This window comes from Pinus tabuliformis, chromosome 6 (assembly GCF_031772625.1).
Source record: "Pinus tabuliformis cultivar Carrire ecotype Pingquan chromosome 6, CPIR1, whole genome shotgun sequence".
Classification (NCBI taxonomy): Eukaryota; Viridiplantae; Streptophyta; class Pinopsida; order Pinales; family Pinaceae; genus Pinus; species Pinus tabuliformis.
In genome coordinates this window covers 1,027,342,142-1,027,364,783 of record NC_142292.1, presented here as the reverse complement: position 1 = coordinate 1,027,364,783, position 22,642 = coordinate 1,027,342,142, and the positions used below count along the sequence as shown (strand labels likewise).

The following is a 22,642-nucleotide window of genomic DNA, read 5'->3' as shown; positions in this document are numbered from 1 at the left end:
TATGTTTTTCTTTTGAATCTGTGTTTACTTATTTCTTGCCTTGTAAGTGATCTATTGCGAACTATTTTGTAATTAACTTTTGGTTTGTTCTTGTTTATTGTATGTCTAACTGGGTTTTAGCTCATTGATCCCTCTTAGGGAATACCTCTTCTTACTTTTGCTAAGACTTATTTGTATCTTTGTTTGTATTTTTTATTGTTGGGCCAATTCTTGTTTCACTTTCAGGTCATTTTACGCTTGTCCCCACTTCAACACCTTATCATTTGACAGCCAAGATTAGAAGGATTTATGGTGGTATTCGTTCCCACAAACGAAATGGGGTTCCTATACCAAATGGTGTGAGGTCTAATTGGGACTTCACACCAGGGAGACCCCCTTAGTTATTGGCGGTACATTTTAGCCCATTAGCAGGTTGTTAAACTAATTTAGGCAACTAGTAATATATTTTGTTGTACCTTATATCATGTGGTGTAATTATATATCCTACATAATTTTGGTTAAGTGATAAACATAATTATGGAACACATATTAAATATGTACCAAGATAAATAAAAGTGAGGCATAGTCCAAGTCAATTATGACTTTGTTTGTCCTGCCCTTGGTAGGAGAAACATTGGTATCACATGCCTAGAGGATGTCAGTGCACCCAGGCCTAGATAAGTCCTCTAATATCATGATAGGTCATATTAGATAAAAATGACAATGAATCAAAAACAATTTGTGGAGCTAACTCAACTATTGTTCGAGATGAAGATGGTTGTCACATGTAGCTAAACAAAAAGAAAGAACACAAGTTTCAATGGAAGGTGTGATCATAGAGGTATGTTGGGTTTGATTTATATTATTTTTCATATGATCTATCACTTATGAGATTAGTATCATGGGTGGAAAACAAAACAAGAATATGCACAAGTTGTATTTTTTGGAGATCGTGATCAACTAAATGATGGTCCAAGCACTTGTGGACATAGATGCATCACATAATTTTGTGAGGATAGATGTGGTAGAGGAACATGGGCTGAAATCAAATACAAGCAAGGTTATGATGAATGCAATCAATTCCAAGGTGAAGGAAATAAAAAATGTTACCTCAATGTTACAAATATAGGTGGGTGGCATGCACGTGTGAGCTTTTCTATGTTTTCGATGGATGAATTTGAGGTTATATTAGTGTAGCAATTTATTAGGAGGAATGGTTGATTTGATACCATGATTAAATAAGTTGAGTATACATGGAGAGCATAGGATGTGTGTCGTAGTAATGATTGCATGGAATCTAGGACAAGAGCTGCATTGTGTCTCTACATAATTGAGGAAGAAGAGGAAATCACAATGCCAAGGATCATAATTTTATGTAGTATTAATTGGAGAGGTTGAAAATGATGGAGTGGGATGCCTATTCCACTATATATTTCTAACTCATTTTATGCTTTTGAAATCTAGATTCCAAATGTGTTTCTAAAAGTTCTCCTACATGGGTGGACCATTAACCATTGTATAGAGCTAGGCCCATGGATGTAACCATTTGAAAGAGATCCTTATTGACTATCTAGGCCTGAGTTGGAGGAGATAGGGCATCAGTTGATGGAATTGATCAATGTAGGTTTCATACATTGTGCACAATCCTTGTATGGTGCTCCACTTCTATGCCAAAAAAAAATAGTAACAACAAAGTTGAGGATGTTCCTTGATTACAGAGTATTAAACAAGTATATAATGAACAATCAATATCCACCACCACTTGTAGAATTTTTTTTGGATAATTTTCTAAGGTCATAGTGTTCACAAAGCTAGATTTGAGATAGGGATATTATCTTGTGTGGATTGTTGAGGGAGATGAGGCAAAGATGACCATGGTGACGAGGTATGGCAACTTTGAGTTCATGATGATTCCTTGTCCATCCCTTCTTGGACAAGTTCATTGTGGTGTACTTTGATCACATTGTGGTGTAAAATGGGTGTATGGAAGGGAAAAAAAGAATTCAACAGCAGTATTTGAGGCACTAAAGGAGCATCAATTGTACTTGAAGAAGAAATATTTTTTATTTTTTTTTCAGATTGAGATACCATTTCCATGCAATATGATTGGATAGATATGTATTCGTATGGACCCCATGAAGGTTAAGACAATCAAAGAATAAGAAAAACCATCCAGTTTGTATGATGTGAGGGTATTCCTAGCATTGACCAACTACTATATGATATTTTGGAGGGATACTCTATGATCACCATGCCACTCAATAACTTGTTGAGGAAATAGAGATCATGGAGATATAAAAAGAAGAGCAAGCTTGTGTTTGAGGAGCTTAAACATAGGATATTCATAGCCCCACTATTATAGCTACCATATTTTAACCAATCATTCCAGGTATAAACAAGTGAATTGGAGTTTTCCATTGGAGCATTTTTTACACTAAAGGGGAATATTCCTGTAGGTTTTAAGAGTAATAAGTTATAGGCTTGGGAGTGGAGATACCTATTTCATGAGAAGGAGATGACCACAATAGTTCAATGTCTATAGGAATGGAGGAATTTCTTATTGGGAAGGAAAATTATGGTTAATATGAACAAGCATTACAACGCGTTACTCATGATCAAGTGTAAGGTGTCCCTAAACCAGCTCATTAGTATGATTCCTTCGAAAAGATTGACATCTTCATTGCATATAGGCCATGCCATCGCATTACAGTGGTAGATACCTTGAGTAAAAAGCAACAACTCGCTACACATGAGGAGGAGTTTCCTACATTAGGCATGAGTCATATTTAGATATTAGAGGAGTTGTAGAGCAATATTAGAGATTGCTTATAGGGTGATCTAATTGTTAAGAACATTATGAAGTAAGTGTAGGAAAGAAAGACGAGGAATTTTAGGATTCGCAATGAATTCTTGCATTTTGGTGAGTGCGTCTATGAACACAAGGCAACTAGTCTCCATAAGTAGCTATTGGAGGAATGTCATGAACCACCTTTTGATAGCCACCCAAGGAAATTAATAACACTAGAATTACTAGAGAGAGGATTATTTTGGGAGCATATGAGGTGAGATCTTGAGGAATATGTCTAGACTTGTATTATTTATAAGTGAAACAAACCTGAGATCAAACTATAGATAGACTTATATAGCATTTACCAATTTTGAAGAGACTATGGATGTGTGTTGCGATGGAATTCATCACATAGCTTTGGCTGGCATAGGGGTACAGTAGTATCATGGTCGTGTTTGATATTTTTTCCAAGTATTTGGTCTTCATTCCATTGAACATTACTCATAAAATGGGGAAGATGGTACAAACGATTTTCAAGAATATAATGAAGTATTGGGGCCTTTCATTAAACATTTTGTAAAATTAGAATACAAGGTCCAATGGGAAGTTTTCAACCTATTTGCTCAACCTTGTCAGTATGAAGTTGCCGCAAAGTTCTATATTTCATCCTCAAATGGGTAGGAAAACAGAGAAAATCAATGGAGTACAAAAGGAATATTTGAGGCACTATGTAAAATCTAATTAGACAAATTAGTTAGATTTGTTGGATGCAGTGTAGATTAACTATAACTTTTTGAAGAGTTTAGTCATAGGTTTCTTTCCATTAGAGTTGAAAATTCATAGAAACCTATGATGTCACATTCGGTGATTGTTGAGGAAAATCAATTACCTATCATTTAATTGTCAACCCGAGAGTTTCGTAAAACTTGCGAATTGTGCGTGCAATGTATATGCTAGAAATTAACTTTCAATTTATATCAATCTAGCTACAAAACCAAATAAGGACAAACCAAATTCACCTATTCTAATTCAAAACTCAATTCAAAAGAAATTATAGTACAATTATAGTACAGCGCGCGGAATTGAAATTTCATGAAATGAAATCTATTCTAAGGGATCATGTGTGCATTATCAAATCAGGATCTTATGAAATGAATAATCAAAACCATGTGACATGAAATTAAAGAAAAAACAATCATTCTTAATCTCTCACACAGGAAAAGATATGAAAGCAAATAAAAACAATTTCCCTTAACTTCTAGATAGGAAAGAAAATAAAAACAATCGCTCTTAACCTTTAGGTAGGAACGTAAATAAAAACAATCACTCTTAACCTCTCACACATGAAAAGATGTGAAAGAAATAAATCTTAATCTATGAAAGCAATACATCGAAAAAACAATAAATCTCACACATTGTAGGTGGCCAATCCAAAAGTATGAGAGATGGTAAGTTGAGAGGCTCCTAGTGTAAGCATTACCAATCAAGGCGAACATCACTTATGAGCATAGTGCTAAATCTAAATTCCATTAAAAACATACGTAATCTTAAGTTTCCACTTGAGTATCTCCAACTTTACACATGCCTTTGAAAGGAGGAGGCTCTCCTATCTATACAAAAACATAAGAAGCTACCTCATTAATGGAGGTCCATTATTCTCTCCCTATATCACTAGAAAATCTCATAGAGTTACAACTCAAATAGGTAATGATGAGACACACATATTCTTTGACCTTTATCCAAATCTTCTTCCATATCTTGAAGGGAATTCGAATTTGAGCATTGGAGCCCACATAAGGGTGCCTTGGAAGCTTCCAAATGACCTACACATGTCATGAAACTGAAGCCACTTTTAAGTATTAGAAATTATATGTAATTTTTCAAAGTTTTAACCATAAATTCACTTAAAATACTAGAAATCATTAGCTTTTGGAAAACACAAAGGTAACCCCATGTAATCATAAAAATGGAGGCTAATGAAAGATTATATGGCTATGGAGTTGCGACATGTGAGTGAAATGGTGGTGATAAAGGTGAAAGTGAATGATATTTTGAAGACATTTTGGAGACTCTACAATGATGCATGTATATTTTGGGAGGATTCCATTAGCCTTAGGTTTCATGATGAGTTTGCATAATAGGTTGGAATCGGGTAGAGTGCATTTGACTGGTACAATTGATAGAATTAAGTAGTGGTCAACTCTGAGATATGTGATGCAAAATTCAACTTGGGAGATTTGGTCTTCATTAGACTAAGTAGGGAATAATTCATGACACTCACTATGATGTCTTCATTGCTAGTGCAGAGGTTTGAGGTCCCATTCAAGGTTCTTGATAGGATCATAGATGTCACATACATGTTGGAGCTTCCATTTCACTTGAAATTCCATTAGCATGTCTTCCATATTAGTTAGTTAAGACCATGTCGAGTAGAAATGGATGACACAAGTAGAGTTGATTCATCATGTGAACTTACCTTGATTGTTGATTTCTTGAGATGAAGATTGAGGAGATCCTAGGGTACAAGATTGCAAGTATTGGCAAAAACTAATGCACTAGAAAAAGAAAATGTTTGGGAGTATAAGGAGTCATTGTGGAAATGGGACATAAGGTCCATGAGTTCGAGGAGAAGTATTATGGACTTCAACCGTAATTTCTTAGGGCAACAATGACCTTGGGTGGGGGAGGATGTGAGCCCACTAGAGCTTGGACCTAGTACTTTCTTATACCACCCATGACACACCATGGAAAAATCTCATCCAAACCAAACATATAGGGTACTTGTTCCACTTGTTAGCTATATGCAGTGACGAGGTGTCTAGTTGTTGCATGTCCATCACAAGTGGTTGGGCATGGTCACACCTTGTGGGCACACAATATCGAGTAAGTGAGTTAATTTGGGTGAGCTAGGAGGCATGTGTGGGAAAAAGAGCGAGTTGGTGTGTAGTTGGCATGGGTGCATCATGTGAGTTGGAACTAAAGTTGGGATTTTTCAGTAGGCGTGTAACATGGAACATGTCAATTGTGGTATGTCAAGAAGCGTGTGTATAACATACACACATCAGCATCGGTATGCTAAAAGGCATGACCGTTTAATGGAAATGGGAGTGTGTAACATATAAAAAATAGATGGATGAATGGAGAGTCACACAAGGAAAAAGCAATTGCAAATTGACACAAACATTGTAGAGTGCACAATGAGAGATGAAATGAGATGTTTAGAGGTGAACATGAGTTGTAGACCATAGGTCGAGTTGCAAGCCACAAAAAGGAAGAATGCACGATGATGGTGTGGAATGTCTTATGCCTAGTGGAGGTGTGCACTACTCATGTAGGGGAACTAGGTGAGCATCTGTGTCAACTCACTTGGGGAAAATTTGGTTTGGTTGTGGGAAAAATTTGTACATAGCATGTGCCAAATTTCTTGTTGTAAAGGCAATTGTGCCAAACTTGTAAATCTTGAATCTATAAATATTACTTTGGGTGTTAGGTCGAGTCACGTAACCCATCACACCTCACGTTGTACCTTATAAGATGTGGTGTAATTGTATATCATGAATGATTTTGGTTAACTGTTAAACATAATTCTAGAACACATATTAACTAAGTAAAAAAAAAAGAGTGAGGCATATTCCAAGGATATTACAACAGTATTGGTCTTGCCCTTCATTGAAAAGATGTTGTGCCTAGGCTTAGACTAAATCTCCAACATTATGTCAATTAATTTACAATCTATTTATTATTAATTATATAATTCCATTATTTTTTTAATATTCTCAATTAGACTTTGTTTTTTTATTATTATTATTGGCTTTATTCATCATATTACTCATATAACTTTTGAAATGGTTTTCTTTCTTATACTTTATAAATTATAAATAATACTTATTAATTTTGAATAACCAAAACTTATCTATAATATTATATAGATATAAGAGATGATGTTATAAAGGTTGGATGTCATGTCAGAGAAGCTATTTTGATGGGGTAGCCATGTGTGGTTGTGGTACACATATTCTTATTGCCCTTGATACACATTATCATTTCTATTGGCATGGGAGTGAAGAATCCAACACCCATGCAAAGATTATTCCTTTATGGGGTTTATTATATTGTGCAAAGTGGTTATCTACAGAGTCTTTGGAGATATTTAGAGATTCTAAGGTGATTATTGAGTGGGTTACAGAGCGATCTACTTTCAAACCTCCATTACTCACAAACTAGCAACAAAGAATTCGAAGGATGGTGACACTTTTTTAGGGGGTGAATTTCACTCATATTTACAGGGAGCGGAATGACATTGTAGATGCACTGCCTAAGGAGGGACATCCAATTTCCTAAGAAGATCTTATACTCGTCTTTCATAGACAATGCTCTTTAGGGATCTAGGAAGATCCACTACTCATAAGCCAATGTTTCACATGTTGTGGATATATTTTGTCTTCATTAGAGTTTTTTTGTATGGCTTTCTATTTGTATGTTGTTTGAGTGACAAAATCTAAACATGGATATGGCTAAGCATAGCTAGTTTTAGATATGCCAATGGGACATATTTTGTTGATTAGGATGTACTCCGAAACTTGAATACATTATAAAATATGCTCTATATAAATTTTGTTAGTAGTTTCTTCTTTGTCCGGAAAAAAAGGTTGGATGTGATATCCTATAACTAAAACCCAATGGAACCCACTAAACTCCTATTAATTGCAGAAATATCAAATCTATGTTAAATTAGATATGAAGGTTAAATAAACTACAAAGGGGTGAGTGAGTGTTGCAAAACTATCCAATCCATGTTAATTGCAGAAGTACCAAATATGTTCTATCCAAAACCCTATATACACCCAATATAATAATATGGTGAAACAATAAGACTTAACCAATATAATTTAGACTCAAGTCTATAGGAAAGTTAAACAAAGACAAGGTGGTGAGTTAGTGTTTCTCATTGAAACAAATAGGACACGGTGCCAACCAAGAGAATCTGAGCGTGAAGGCAAAGTAATTATGATAATAGATTTTAATTGAAGAAGTTCTCCTTATTATAGCTAAACGTATGAGTGGAGAGAAAGACTTCATGGTCATCCTCCGGACGTCCACATGGAAGAGAAACTGCTGATAATATTATTTTATCGCTCATACATCACTAACGACACCAACACGCCGTTTTTATTCACCCACACGCATGCGGTGTCTCTCATTCTTTCTTGTGAAATTGAACACGCAGAGCCTCTGCCGAATTATCAATAATCAACCACCTGTTCTCATCACTGTCAACATAAATTCCAACTTTGGTACAGACAAGTCTGCAATTGCAAGGGCAGAAATACAGATTGTAACCATCTCCCTCAATCGCCTTTACCATCTGAAATAACGAAGAGGCGTCCGAAGCTTTGATGAAACGTTTGGAGGTATTCGCATCATTCCCGACAGACCACTCAGTGGATTGAACGCAAGTAGTAACAGCGGCAAAGTTAACGTTCAGATTGACGTGCTGTTGCACAATTACGGACGAATAGTTTACCCGCTGACCCTGAGCAGGCCTGAACACCACAGGAAGTCCCCTCGATTTCACAGAATTCTGCTGCTCCACATACAATGGGCAGCTGTTGTTCACGCGCAGCTTCAGTCCCAACCCACCGCCACTGCCAGCTACAGCCGGTAAAACGTAATATTCTTCGCCCACCAGCACAGGATGCCCCTTGGCATCAACCACATTTGGGCGGTCCGTTTCCACAGCACCCTGCACATGCAAGGGTAGATTAATGAACAACATAAATGCAGCCCCTGCTACCATTTGCATCAACAACATCATCCTTCTTCTCGTTCCCCTGTTTCCAGCTTTACACAAAAAAAAACAAATTAGCACCTTAGTAAGTCACAAATTATAACGCCAAGCATAACTAATTATTGTTGTATCAGTCCATAAAGATCAGTAAGAATCAAGATAGGGCGACAGTAAATACCAGGCTGATGTAGAAGCCATAGCGATTGCAACTCCTCTGATTGTGGTTGTACTTTTATTGATCTTCAAATGCTCACAAGGCTTAACGATATATATATCAACAAACTATATTCACATGCATCATCTTCAGAGGTATATATATAGACACAAAAAGGAGTGCTGGAGTAAACATTAAGATAATGCAATTAGCTGGATTACTATTGCCAGCTGTAGATGCTAAAAAATTAATACTCAAGCTCCCATTTTGGACTTTGAATTTTCTAGTACTGCACATCTTTGGATCCAATTCCAACTCTATACTTTATTGTCATTTGAATTATCAACTTCCCTGACCTCCAAGCTGAAGTTAAGTTATTCGGTTCACCTATATGCATACGGCTTCTCCGTTCAAGGCATGCACGTGCTGTTGATAGGAACCAGAGATCTTGTGTTTTCAAAATCCCTGCATTCTTCATTGTTTTGTCATCACTTATCCACAAAGAAATCAAAGGAGATAAGGAGCAGCTATCGCCATCCAAAAGAAATTTAGAGTCGGCTTCCCAGAATGTCAAAATGAATTAACACCAGCCAAAGTTGGCCGATATTTTAGCAGCCAAGCAAACCTAGAAGTATCCAACCGTGTACTCCATTACGACAGGATCAGGATAACATGGTGAGAATGTTATTTTATGCTATCATTTTTTAACGATCATTTTGCCTACTTCCTAAAAACTTTAGGAAGTTCCTTTCAAATCAAATCTCTAAGTGAAGATTTTTATAGTTAAATCATATTGCCATAGAACTTTGAGAATAAAACTATGTATATGTTTATATGGTTTTATTCAGAAAGTTCTAAGAAAATTTCTGTACGGTAATTGGTTTCATTTCTGGAGTGGATAAACACGGTAGAAAAGGTTAAAATCTGTGTGGGATAGTATAAATAATTTTGTGGAGAGGAAAAATAAATAAATTTATCTTTCTTAATTTCATTGTAGATTTGAATTATTGAGTTATTCAAAAATTTAACCACAAAGTGATTTAGTGTAAACTTACTCTTTGTAATTATAAACGTTAGGGAGTATTAGGAGCATTTAAAGTAGAGAAACATTTAATAGGAAAATTATGATTGAATAAAAGACAATATATGCAGACACATTATAAGGGAATTTTATTTTTAGGGACAATTATGATTAAACTTTAGGTAGTATTAGGAGCATTCAAAGTAGAGAAATATTTAATATAAAAATTATGATTTAATAAAGGATCATATATTCATAGACACATTATAAGGAATTTTATTTTTTGATGCAGGGGCATTCAACCCAAGGGAAAATCATTGTATTTTAGTAGACATAGGGGGTCATGTGTTTTAAGGAAGTTGGATTCCTAAATGATGAATTAATGTAATATTTAGGCTTTTGAGTGAATAGGATAAGAATTAATTAGATGTTGTGAAGATGTTGTAAATGCTCTCGACTTAAGGAGAACATGAGTAGTTAATAATGGCAAGAGAGTTAGAAGTCAATTATAACTCTTAACGTAGTTTTATGATTCGAGGAACTAGAGAGAGTTCTTAGGGATTAACTGGAGTTAGGAGTGGACTTAGAGGACATTTAGGAGTCACTACAATAGATTAAGGTATGCCACTGATATTCAAGATCAGGCCTATGAGACAGAGGGTCTCAATATGTAATCGGTTGTTTATACTTGTTTATACAAAGGTTTATCCAAAAACTGTGTAAGTGTGTAAATAGAGTATTTAATAATTGATTTATGTGTGAATTAGTAGGTTCTGTAACAGAGTTTGTAGGTAGAGTTCTGAAGAAATACACAAAGGAGGTGAAGGATTCAAAGAAATCATAGTGGGTCTTTGAATCCAATTGAATGATCAGAGTGAAGCTCTCAAGAGACTACGATGTGAGAATTCGTAGAAGGCAAGATCAGGAGAGAGTGCACAGTAGAATGGCGGAAAGACGAGAACCATTGAAGAAAACCCGAACCATAGAGAAAATGCTGAAAATAGCATGAAACATAAGCAAAGAGAAGAGCCAAGAAGTACAAAGGTGATGCACAGCAACCATTGGATCTCAAATATCAAGATCATGTTGCATGGAGCATAGTGAAACATCGCATTGGTGAACCTTAACGAAGAAAGGTGGGTTTATACACAAAAGTGGTATTTCGAGCAAGGTAGAAACCATAAGCGGTATTTAGAGGAGTCCGCCTAATCCCACTAGCCGAGCCACACATAGTGGCAGAGGAGACAGAGAAAACCATTTTTTTGGGTGATTATTCTTCGTGCTTGTTGTCTATCCGAAATCATCTTGGACCGTTGGATCTACTAAGTGTAGATCAACGGTGGAGGACAGTCAAGCGACTTTTCGAATGGGGAACGATCTCGACCATTAGATCAAGTGCCAGATCAATAGTCAAGATTTAATCGAAAATCATTAAAACGAGATTGGAATAGCCCTTTTAAATATAACGATAGTGATAGCGATTTAATCGCAACCATCGCATCAAAAGTTGGATCGACGGTCCTGATGGGATTGCCAAACATATTTCAGAAGATCAAATGGTTGGTGGCATTAGAACGCAATACGCCGATGACCGACATGCTCAATGAATCGCTGATTGGAGATTGGAGAGATTAGAGTTCGGAGATCGGTGGAATGGAGCTGATGGAGTTACGGTGGTAGTGTATAATAATTTGAGATCTAGAATATGTTCACATATCGAAGGCGGAAGGTAGAGTGTGTAGTGTGACCACGAAGGACCGATATTGCAATTACGATAAAGGTGTAGCATCAATATCTGTGCAGAGGTCGTACCAAGGCAAAAAAGGTATGTTTTGTGTATATTTCCTTTGTAAATGAATTATAAAGGATTAAGCGCAGATATATGAAGTTTCATATATAAGTCCACCATTATCAAAGGATAAAGGGTTTATAATGAGTTAAGCGCCGATAGAAGGTTTAAGCAGGGTGATTGAGTTCTGATATAAAGAAAATGGTGGATTAATGATTAGACTTTGTTAGTCTATAAATCATTCCACATGAGACTATTAAAGAGGGCCTAAAACCTTATTAAATGAAGATTTGACTCCTTAGAGAGCTGAAATTCCTGGGACTAATGTGCTTATGTATTTTACATGCATAGTGTAGGAGGAAGCGGGGGTAACCTTGTGTCATTTTTAAGAATAATTATGATTTAGTAAAGGATAATATATTTATAGACACATCAAACCCTATTTTTAAGGACAATTATGATTCAGAGAGAGATAATATATTCATAAACACATCACAAAAGGGAGTCGTATTTTTAAAGAAATCTATCCTTCGAGGGTTATTACATTACAATAAGAAGTCAGCTCTCATCAATTAAGTCAGGTCTCATCAACTATTTGAATGGGGGAAAACACAAGAACTACCTTCCAACCATTCAATCTATTATATTCAATAATTATTCTAAATATTGATTGTAAATAATGCTAATCTATTCTAAGGATTTTTCAAGTTAATTCATCCTATGACTTCTCATTGTGAACTTTGGAAAGTTCAGTATAACTAATGCTAATCTATTCTAAGGATTTTTCAAGTTAATTCATCATATGAATTCTCATTGTAAACTTTGGAAAGCTCAGTATTAAAGCTCGGATAAGTTCAAGATTTATAGTTGATACCTAGTGTTGTGATTTGCCTTATGACTTGAGGTTAGGTGGACATCATAACTTCTTAATGCCTTGATATAAAAGGTTGAGCACGACACACTTATGTTATTTTGTCGTTTGTTTATTATTTATTATTCTAGTTATAGGATTCTATCAGAGATAATAATTTGTTAATGAAACACTAAGAGAAGGGTGAGGATTTATATTAATATTAGGTCACATTCTCCCTCATTATTGGCTCAATAAGGTGAGGGCACATGAGATTTTATGGGGTTGTAGGAACTAAATCCTTAGCTCTAGGGTTCTAGGAACCAAATCCTTAGCTCTACATATCGTAAGTCAATGTAATTTCCTAATTTTTTAGGATCTTTGACATGGTTATTTTTTAAACTTTCAAAATATATTGGTCGGTGGAAAATATTTTATAGAGGATTATTGCAAAATTTGAATTTTATAGAATATTAATCATATCTAAAGGATTTTTGGTCAAGTCGTGCCACCAAAATATGTATCTTAAAAACCAAACAATAAAAAAATATAAAAAAAATATGTATCCACTCAATTTGTAAGGATGTAACATTAAGCACAAATTCAAACTTGAGAAAAGAATGGTAATAACTAAAATCAATGTACTAGCAGCAAGAAGGATGGTTTCCACAGAGAATTTTGTTTTTTCTCCACTCAACTGAGTAGAAGAACCGGTGAATCCAATAATATGTTCATTATTATTATTTTTTTAAGTGAAATTAGCTAATAGTTTTTTAAACTAATGTTCTAAAAACTCATTTATGCAATTAGAAAGAAATTATAATGAATTATGCCATATCCCTAATGATTTTTTTTCCAAAAGATATTAATTAAAGCATTTCATACACTTTTTGATGCCAGACAAAGTTTTTCATTTATTTATGCAAAATAAAATTTAAAAGTACCCTTTTGAAAATGAAACATCTATTGAGTGGATACATATTTTTTAATAATTTTTATTGTTTGGTTTTTAAGATACATATTTTTCTTGGGGCGTTTATTACCCTGGGAAATTTGATTATATATATATATATATATATATATATATATATAAATAAATAAAGATTATATCATTAAATATAAGATTTAAATATGAATCCATGTGCACCAAGTTTGTTATCTTCCATAGAATAAAAGAAATAATGTTATCTATTTCAAGTTGCATCTTTATGAAAACGTATAAAAATATGAAATTATTCAATATTTTAGAGTGGTCTATTGGGGTCTAAATCCTCAATTCCTCAATTAAAGACTTGAAAATACCTCGATCAAAGTTTTTAGCATACCTCAATCAAGGTGTTTTTGAAATATATTATTTTTTTAAGTTTAAAAGTTTCAAGAGAGGTTTTACCTCAATAGATATTTAAAGACCTAAATTGAATTTTACAACCTTGATCAAGGGCTTAAAGAACCTATTAAGAAAAAATATCATTAAAGGGTCCACATATGATATGCATCTATGACTTGAAAAAATTGAGACTCGCGTATTTACACAATGAAGACAATAAGCCATGGATATAACACAAAAATCAACGCTTATTCCTTATTGATGATCAATTACTTGTACAAACCAATGCAAAAATTCAATAATACAAAAGGGACAAATCATACCTAAGGGTTGATTTTCCACCCAACCAATGTAAAATCCAAAATAGATGATGATTCCAAAGAGGGATCAAGCTCAATGAGAATGTATGAAAAAAACGCTTAGGTACCCAACATAGATCAACTCACTCTATTTGATAAATAACATCAATGGGTTAGAATTCTAAATAAATAACTATTGTGTGTGATGTGTGTTACACAATATTTTGTCACATTTTGAACTTTATACCTGCAGTGTCGTCATTTGTACCATTGTCATCACAAATGTCGCAAACAGACAAAATTTGTATAAACTCATTCACCATGAATTATATGCTCAATACATCCCTGACGAGATGGAGAAATATGTCCTTGAAGAAATTCTGGAAAAACTTGTGAAAACCCCTAATTTTCAAGAACAACGCTACTTTTAGTAGGAAAATCTGTGCTAGTAACCTTTTGTTTAACAAGTGACTAGCATTGGCAGTGCGACTTTTGATAGAAAAATCTGCGCTGGTCCTCTTGAGGTGGTTTCTCCAAAATTGGAGCAGAGGCTTCTCTTACTAGAAGCCTCGAGAAAAGTGAGCTAGTAGTTGTTGTATGAGGATATGGTCAAGTACTCCCATTTAGAGCCCTTGATCCTACCTTTAGGGGTCTTACGTTTGGGATAAGGACCTTCTTCCCCCTTTGGTGGATCTCTAAATCCATCTCCCTCATTATAAATTCGTTCTTCACTTTTCTTAATGGGTTGCTCATTGCTAGTTGCCATTCTTTTGCTGAATTGTGCTTAGAGGCTACCATTTTGGTGAGAGAGGAAAGGAGAGCTTGTTAAGTTTGGCTTGGACTTGGAACCATCCTGAAGGAGGCCTTCAACATCAAGGCACTAGTTGTATGCTTCCCTCTTTGCTTTAATCATTAATACAAAGCATGTTCTACTTCCCATAAGATTTTATGTGATGATTTCCTTAGTAAAATTCTCCTTGATATGTTGTACAACTTACATTGGAATGCATATGCTATGATCTCTCTTATTCTTGTCTTTTGATCTCTCTTGTAGGTATTTGGATGAAAGAAATAGCGAGGAGCAAGCCTGGGAGCTAAGGGATCAGGATCATCATCAAAGGTCAAGCACATAGGAGAGAGGTCAGCCATCTACCTTTCTCATTTGTAATTCTGGTCTAGGTTAGGGAAGTTTGCTTGTTTTTTCACAGTTGTTACTAGACCCACGCATTAGGCTAGAGAGATCGCTTCTATCCGTAAAAGGGATTGCTTGGTTAACAAATTGGCGACTCCAATGGGGAAGTTATAGCCTTTTCAATCTCTTTTTTGATCTGATCTATTGATCAGTTTGACTAACCATTGAGTTATCAATTAGTTTGAGCCTGTATAGGTTTGCAGAGTCACTGATTACTACCTTAGAGTGTTGATTTTGGAGTGTTTGTTGAAACCTTTTTCATTTTTTGCCTTCTTCGTCGCCCAACGTGTTTTTGACCAAGACAGTCACACTGCTAGTGCCTTTCCTTTAAAACAGTCACATTGAACCCCTCTTCAGCATGAGTTTGGCAATTATAGCCGCATTGATCTCAAATATTGGTGAAAATTAGGGTTTCTCTATCAAAATCTGATGTGTCTTAGCCCCTGAGGTGATTTTTCTTGTCCATTATGATTGGATTTATTGTTGTTTTGTCTAATTATCGTATTTGATTAACAAATTATGGTGTTTTAAGATTTCAGGTGTTTGGAGTGAAATTGGAGGGATTCTATGGTTTTTAGGTCATCTGATTGTCACTTTCCACTTGTAAGTGTCACTGGGTTTGTAGTTTGTTGATTGATCAAATTTGTTTATATGTTAAAATTATTTAAAACGTCGATTTGCATCAATTTTGGCTTGTCTTTTGCAACTTTTATTTTTGATTGCATTAGGCCATCTTGCACTTGAAAAATCATCTTTGTGATTTATCGAACATAGATTATGTTGTTTGGTTTACAAGTTGACAAGGGTGCATTATTTATTCATTCAAAAGAGAAAAGTGAAAGACATTTTCATTTAAATGCTTTCTGATTTGAGTTAGTGTTGCTTTGATTCATGCATTGTTTGCATTAGAAGAATTTAAATAAAAATCTCGTTTTTTTGCTTTAATTGAAGCTTTGATTACATTAGATCATCCAAAACTAAAAGAGAACATAATTTATATAAATTGCATCTTAGTGAAGTAAAAATCATTTTTCTTTCGATAGATTGCATATAAGATAATGAAGATTGTTTTTGCTTTTCCATATTTCATTTGGAAAGAAAAGTTAGTGGAGGCATGTTCTGTGATGCATTCCTTGTTTGATGCATTAATTATTTGAATTATCTTCCCTTGTTATTTTAACTTTCATTGAAATGAAGGGTTTCCTTTTCTCATATAGTTACATTTTATGATTCAGGTGACATCATTTGAGCCAAAAAATTGAAACATAATTCAAGAACAACATTAAAATTTATTCAATTAGCCTAAGGAGCATTTGGAACTTAACGAAAACATTTATAGGTCTAGTCTAGAGACATGTTCTGACATCTATAAACCTATCAACTTCCATTATTTGCCACCGTTGTATCCCGGGATGATATCCCATTCCACGTACAGAAGTATATAGGGTTGTTGTCTAGTACTTTCAGGTATATCAAAGGCGTTCCACGTATGGAAAGTATATGGGAACACTCTCATCAAACGGTTACACATTAGACAACGTTAACGTCGACTTTTTCTCCTCGTGTCATTGCGTATATATTGGGAGAACCCACTGGGTCCTTATCCTTTAGCCACAGGTAACTGAGTTAGTTTCCTTGTAGACGCGATACACTAAACACAACATTTAGGGAGATTGGCCACCATATGTTAAGTCATTGGTTGATCCAAGGTGTATATAGAGGTTCACGAATAATTGGTACACCCTTATGCCTAGTTACCCCTTTTTTATTTATTTGTTAATTTCTAAAATTAATTGACTGTGACATAATATCCTTCCTATGGAAATACTCCTTAGTAAATCTTACATTGTGTTGTAGTGACTACAACCAATCTCCAAAATTTTGGCCTACACCCAATTTCGGAGCCTCCCTTAAGAGTTTCACTTGATGACTGCACACACTCGGGTTCACTCTATGAGCTCGTGTGAGTTCTTGCATCTACCTTGCTTTTTCATTTCATTCAACTTTGTGCATGCTGATGTCTAAGTCATGCTTGTGACCATGTTCTGGTTATGCTTAAAGTCTTCACTTCATATATGCTTGTTGTGTTCACTATGAAAGCATCTGTCGCACTCACACACAGAGTCACATTCACCATCTCACAAGCTTCATCTCAATTAATGAACGGTCAATCGAAAGTGTGGCACTTGTCACTTACATTGTCAGTCAGTCATGTTGAACTGTGTTTCTGGATGGTTTGAGTCATTTCGTCGTCGAGTCATGTGAGTGTGTTTTTGCATGATCACCTATGCTTCTTTCAATCGTTCATGCACTTAGCCATTTTTGCTGAAGTTCTAACAACCAGAATCCCCTCTGACAGCTAGACCATCACCCTGCCATCGACTTGATTGACTGCCAACCAGAACAATGCAAAAGCACTAAGCAAGTCTTTTCAAGTTGCATTTCCCGTAAGAAATTCAATCCACTTTCATAGTGACCACCCGGACAATAAGACTTGGCAGTCACCTCGAGACTGACTCCCGTCAAAAATTGCACAGAGGCCACTAAACTTACTCACTTAGCTGACTAAGGAAATTTCACAGATAGGCCAGATAGACACCAAGTGGCTGTCCCTCTCTCCCTCAGAAAATTGCACAGTTTTCCTAGTCAATCATCCCAATAGTCGACCAGTTGCTCATCCAAGAAGTTGAGTAGTTTTCATGAGTAAGCCTTCTGCTGCCCAACAGTATTTTGAGATCATATATTGTGCAGAGATGATCAAAAGGCCGACCTCCCAGGCTTAATGCATTTTCCTCTGCCAACAACTCCTAGCAACAAACTTCCAGTTCCCTCCAGGAATTTTTAATTTTCTATTTCCAGTAACCCCAACAGCCAACTGCAATTTCCCTCTGGGAATTACGCAGTTTTGGCTGCGAGTGACCCCAAGAGCCAACTACGAGTTCCCTTTGGGAATTTCATAGTTTTGGTTGCCAGTGACCTAAGCAGCCAACTACCAGTTCCCTTGTGAATTGCACATTTTTGGCTCCCAGGCTCCCGGACAGTTCCTCCCAAAAACTGCCCAATCTCTGCCTACTGACCCTCCTTACAGCCTAGCTTGTTCCTCATAAAATTGCGAAAATTTGGCCTTCCAACCCTTGCTTCCTGCTTATTCCCGAAACTACGTGGATCCTGCGTACCTTGCCTTCCTGTAACCCAGACTCTCCCTCCCAAATTTGTGTAATTTCACCTTCCAAACATCCATCACCCAACAACACTGTAGCTTGACATGCACTCCAACAATAGCACGAATGTACCAACACTGTCATGTCGAGTCATGTCACCGACATCTCCACCATGGATATGTTGTTAATCAATGCAATGTAACGTGGAAGTCAAAGAGACCCACTTGTTGTACAAATAGTCATGGAAAGTCAAAAAGTCATGGAAGTCAAGTAGTCATGAGGGTAGTCGAACAACCACAAGGGTCAGTTTTCACCCTTGGCTATAAACACCCCCTCATTTTTACATGCAATGAAATTTTCACCTTAGCTCCTCCCACGTAGCCAAGAGAGTTTGTAATATTTTCTTTGAGGAGTAAGTAGTGGCTCCAACACCCTGCACTCGGGGTTAGTGATGTATGATCTAATGATGTGTCATGGAACTGTCACTTAATTCAGAATCCTGCTAATAGGCTAGCATGTTTTCACACATGTATTGTAACTGTTGTAAGACTAATATTGAACACGTGTGATGCATGTTGCTTTAACCTGTGTTCTACATCTGAACTATTTCACTTGTTGTAATACATAATCTATTAATGGAAATGTGTTGTATATGTTGCTAACATTTTCTCACCCATGTAGACTACTCTCCTAGACACCAGAAAAACCTTTCACATGAAACTTGTTGTAACAATGTTGCGCTCAGTCAGAGTCATCCATTGAGTGTTGTACATGTTATCTTACCTTGTGTGTTGTGACTGTCGCATCCGTGTAGACTACTCCTCCAAAAGCTATGAATGTCCTGTTGTGTTGTGTGTTCCTATCAGAGTTGGGACTTCTCCCAATTGACTTGGGACTCACTCCCACCCTCTCCCTCTACGATGAAAGAACTATTGGCACAAGTGACACTTACACTCACCAGGCACGTGAACCTCACTTCTCAAAAGACAAATCAAACCACTCTCCTATGCTAACAAGTAATAGTTGAGGCAAATTTTCAATATAATAGCAATTGGACCATCGTACCGGATGGGACTCCTACACCAAACAGTGTGAGGTCTTGTTCGGACTTCATACCAGGGAGATACCCTGATGTTGGCGGGTCCAACACCGTCAACATTTTAGCACTACAAGGAGGGCCATATGACAAGTTGAGCCCGCACATCTAGGTTGAATCTCTTACCCAATGAGTAATACACAATTTGTGATCCCGGGGTGTTTCTCTCATTTCTCCCTTAATCAGTTATCAATCCCAGATGAGCTTCTTGAACACTTGTTCTTGTTAAAGTTTGAAAATGAGGACAGAACATCCATAACGGAGCACATTTTTATGAATCTCATGAAATTGATAGAGATAATCTTGTTTGTGTACTCTTCTTACTCACCCTTGAAGGTCATTATAATTGGTGGTGTCATACCCTTCCATCTGCTTCCATCCAGTCCCTTCTCACTTTCGTCACGGAGATCCATCAAGCCTTCGATGAGTGTGACCACCAACATGTCTATGAAAGAATCTCTCATTTAAAAATGAAGCTTGGTGAATTAGTTGAGGACTTTCCTACCCACTTCCTTCACCTACGTCACGAAATTCTTGAGTAGTTCGTGGACCTTGACTTCATGATCCAAGAGCTGAAATGCTTGGTTCATGTCTTCTGAAATGGTGAACCTCCTAATTTCCCTTCTTCCTCAACTCTGGTGAATCACGTGACACCTCATGTCTTGGAAAGGGTTTCCCCTCGCAACGGTTTCAAAGCTAAGAAATATGTGCATCATGTTCCCAATCCATCTGCTCAACTATCCCCTACACCAATGGAGGAAAATACAAAATGGTTAGGAAGGCCTATGGAAAAAACTTGTCCCTCCATTCCACAGAAGTAAATCATCGTTCCTAACCCAAGTCTTGAGTCTAATTCACATCTATTCCATCCTCCATCATCTACAAGCCATGACTCCTTGCACCATGACTCGCTTGAGTGATCTACTTCACAAGCTAGCTGCGCACACTCTCTTGATTCTCGAGCTACTAGCTCAAGTTACAGTCATGTGCAAGGCAGTCTCATCATACAAAAAGAGGAGTGGGAAGGTGAATACTCAATTAGCTCCTTTGAAAACATTGAGCTTCCATTCTTGATCGATCCTTGATCCGCGAATCTTGGTGAAACATCATGCACAATCAATTTTTTTGATCAACCTCCAGTCTTGGGTTGTCATCACTCCCATGCTTCCATATGTTGTGATGAACACCCAAGCACATCATATGATCTATTATCATCTCATGTACACTCTAACTCAAGGCTGGAATGTGCACCGTCAAAGCAGACATCCATATCGAAGCTTCCTCTACACCTCACTTGCATGTGTGTCCAATCATTCACAGTGCATCAACATGCGTCAGAGACACTCTACATTCTCTTGCTTCTTCATCTTTTGAGCTATCTCCTCAATCGACACAAGGAAATGAGTTTGTCCATGATGAAAATAGTCTCAACACACAGGGATCTTCCCACTCGTCATCATCATGTGTGTTGCATGAAGACAACTCATCAAGTCATCTTGTTGAAAATTTCGATGAATCCTATGACAGATATGGTTGTCATCCCAAGATATGTTTTGAAATCAGTAACAACATCCATCCTCAATCCATGCATCATCTGGTTCACATCCCAAATTGTAATTTTTCAATTCTGGAATGTTTCGAGACATGCCAGGGAGTCGAGGCACTTCAACGTCTATTGATGGTTATGTCAAGACCTCGTGACTGTGGTAAGCCCGTAAAACCAAATCAAATCTCGTTTCTCATGCACACTCCATCTATCTACATTGTTGCACTCGACATGGATCCCCATCTAAAGAATATTTACTGTTCGGGGTATGATATTTCAAAATTTCATATTTTTGAATCCGAGAGTCTCTTACAACATGTCTGTCTTCATGCACCTCTCTTACATCTAGTTCAGGTTGGGAGTGTCTGTCCCTCATCCAATCATGGTACAGTGAAGTTGATCATCTCTATCCAAAATCACACTTATCAAATGTTCTCTCTCGTAATCAACTCCTTGGTCTTTTTGCAAACTTTTCATGTCAAATTTGCCCACTCATCACACCAGAAATCTCCCTATGTGATGATGAGCGCACAACCTATCATGTGAATCAAGTTAACGTCATTCCGCCACACCCCTACCAGTTTCACACATTCACAGTGCTAGCATCCTTTCTACATTTTTGTGATGACCATGATGCCTGTGCACTTTTTCACTAGTTGCAGGTGGGTGTTCTATCATGCCTAGCACACAACGAACTTGGTTCCCTCATTCAGAGAATTCGTACAATTGTTCAAAATGTTTCTTTGTTCATGTCAAACTGGGAATCCAACATCTCGACTGACTGGTCTGATTTCTCTTCTATCTTGGGTGGTTGTCATCTAGTTTATCATTTTCCCAACAATACGTCCAATGAAATTCGCTTCGTGCACTATGATCTTCACCATGTAACATCTTTCTTCTTAGACTTTTGTCAAGCAAGTGAGGCACTTCGGCCTGCACTGATGGCTATGGAAGGCCCTCATTGTCTTGACATGACTAATGAGAATGACCAAATCTATCTATCTGTATCAGATTCCCATCGTGATCCCCTCTATCAAATCAAGAATCTGTCTAGTCAAAGATCATGAATATTTTATAACACCCATCACGAATTTTATGATCCAATCACTGAATGGATGGAACAATCTTACTTGGCGAGTCATGTTGCAGGTAACAAGCTTCAGTCCTTCCTCACACTCGCTGAGAAACCTAGTGCAGAATAACACACACTCACAAGAGGCCTCTGAGGTTTGTTGAAAAACGGTAGTCACAGAAGGGGTAAGCATGTGTGTTGGGTGGTTGTGATACATTCTTCCACCCACAGGCAAGACCTTCTCTCTCGTGTGCAAGTTTTTCAAGTTTTTTCATTTTTTGTTGCACTCTATTTTTTATCTATTTTAATCGCTTGTACCTTTGTGACCATAGGTTGGGTATGCCTATGGTGGCTTCATTGGAAATTTCATTTCACGTAACCCTGACCATTTAATGTAGGAGTAGGAGTAGTGTTTGATTTTTTACTTGTCTTTGCTTTCTGGTTTGCATTATTGTTTTCTTGCTGACTTGGTTGCTTTGCTTGCTTGTTGTTGCTTTTATTTTGTTTTCTTTTCTTACTATTTTTGTTTATGTTTAGTTTGTTTCCTTCATATATTACTATTTTTGTTTCCAGAAATAAC

General features: G+C 36.6%; 1 protein-coding gene across 1 annotated transcript; it reads right to left on the bottom strand.

The window, feature by feature from the left end:
• Window positions 1-7,679: 7,679 nt before the first annotated feature.
• Window positions 7,680-8,823, bottom strand: LOC149262499 (kunitz type trypsin inhibitor 104-like). Its single transcript, XM_089385028.1, has 2 exons — window positions 8,734-8,823; window positions 7,680-8,598 (listed from the first exon to the last, which is right to left on the bottom strand). Exons 1-2 carry the CDS (start codon window positions 8,751-8,753, stop codon window positions 7,965-7,967), a joined length of 654 nt encoding a protein of 217 aa, XP_089241154.1. The 5' UTR covers window positions 8,754-8,823; the 3' UTR covers window positions 7,680-7,964.
• Between the last annotated feature and the right edge of the window lie 13,819 nt (window positions 8,824-22,642).

Excerpts from the sequence above, each read along its gene's own strand:
- LOC149262499 (XM_089385028.1), bottom strand. The coding sequence starts at position 8,753 with ATGGCTTCTACATCAGCCTG. Across the intron at positions 8,599-8,733 it reads ATGGCTTCTACATCAGCCTG|GGGAACGAGAAGAAGGATGA; the intron begins GTATTTACTGTC and ends AGCTGGAAACAG.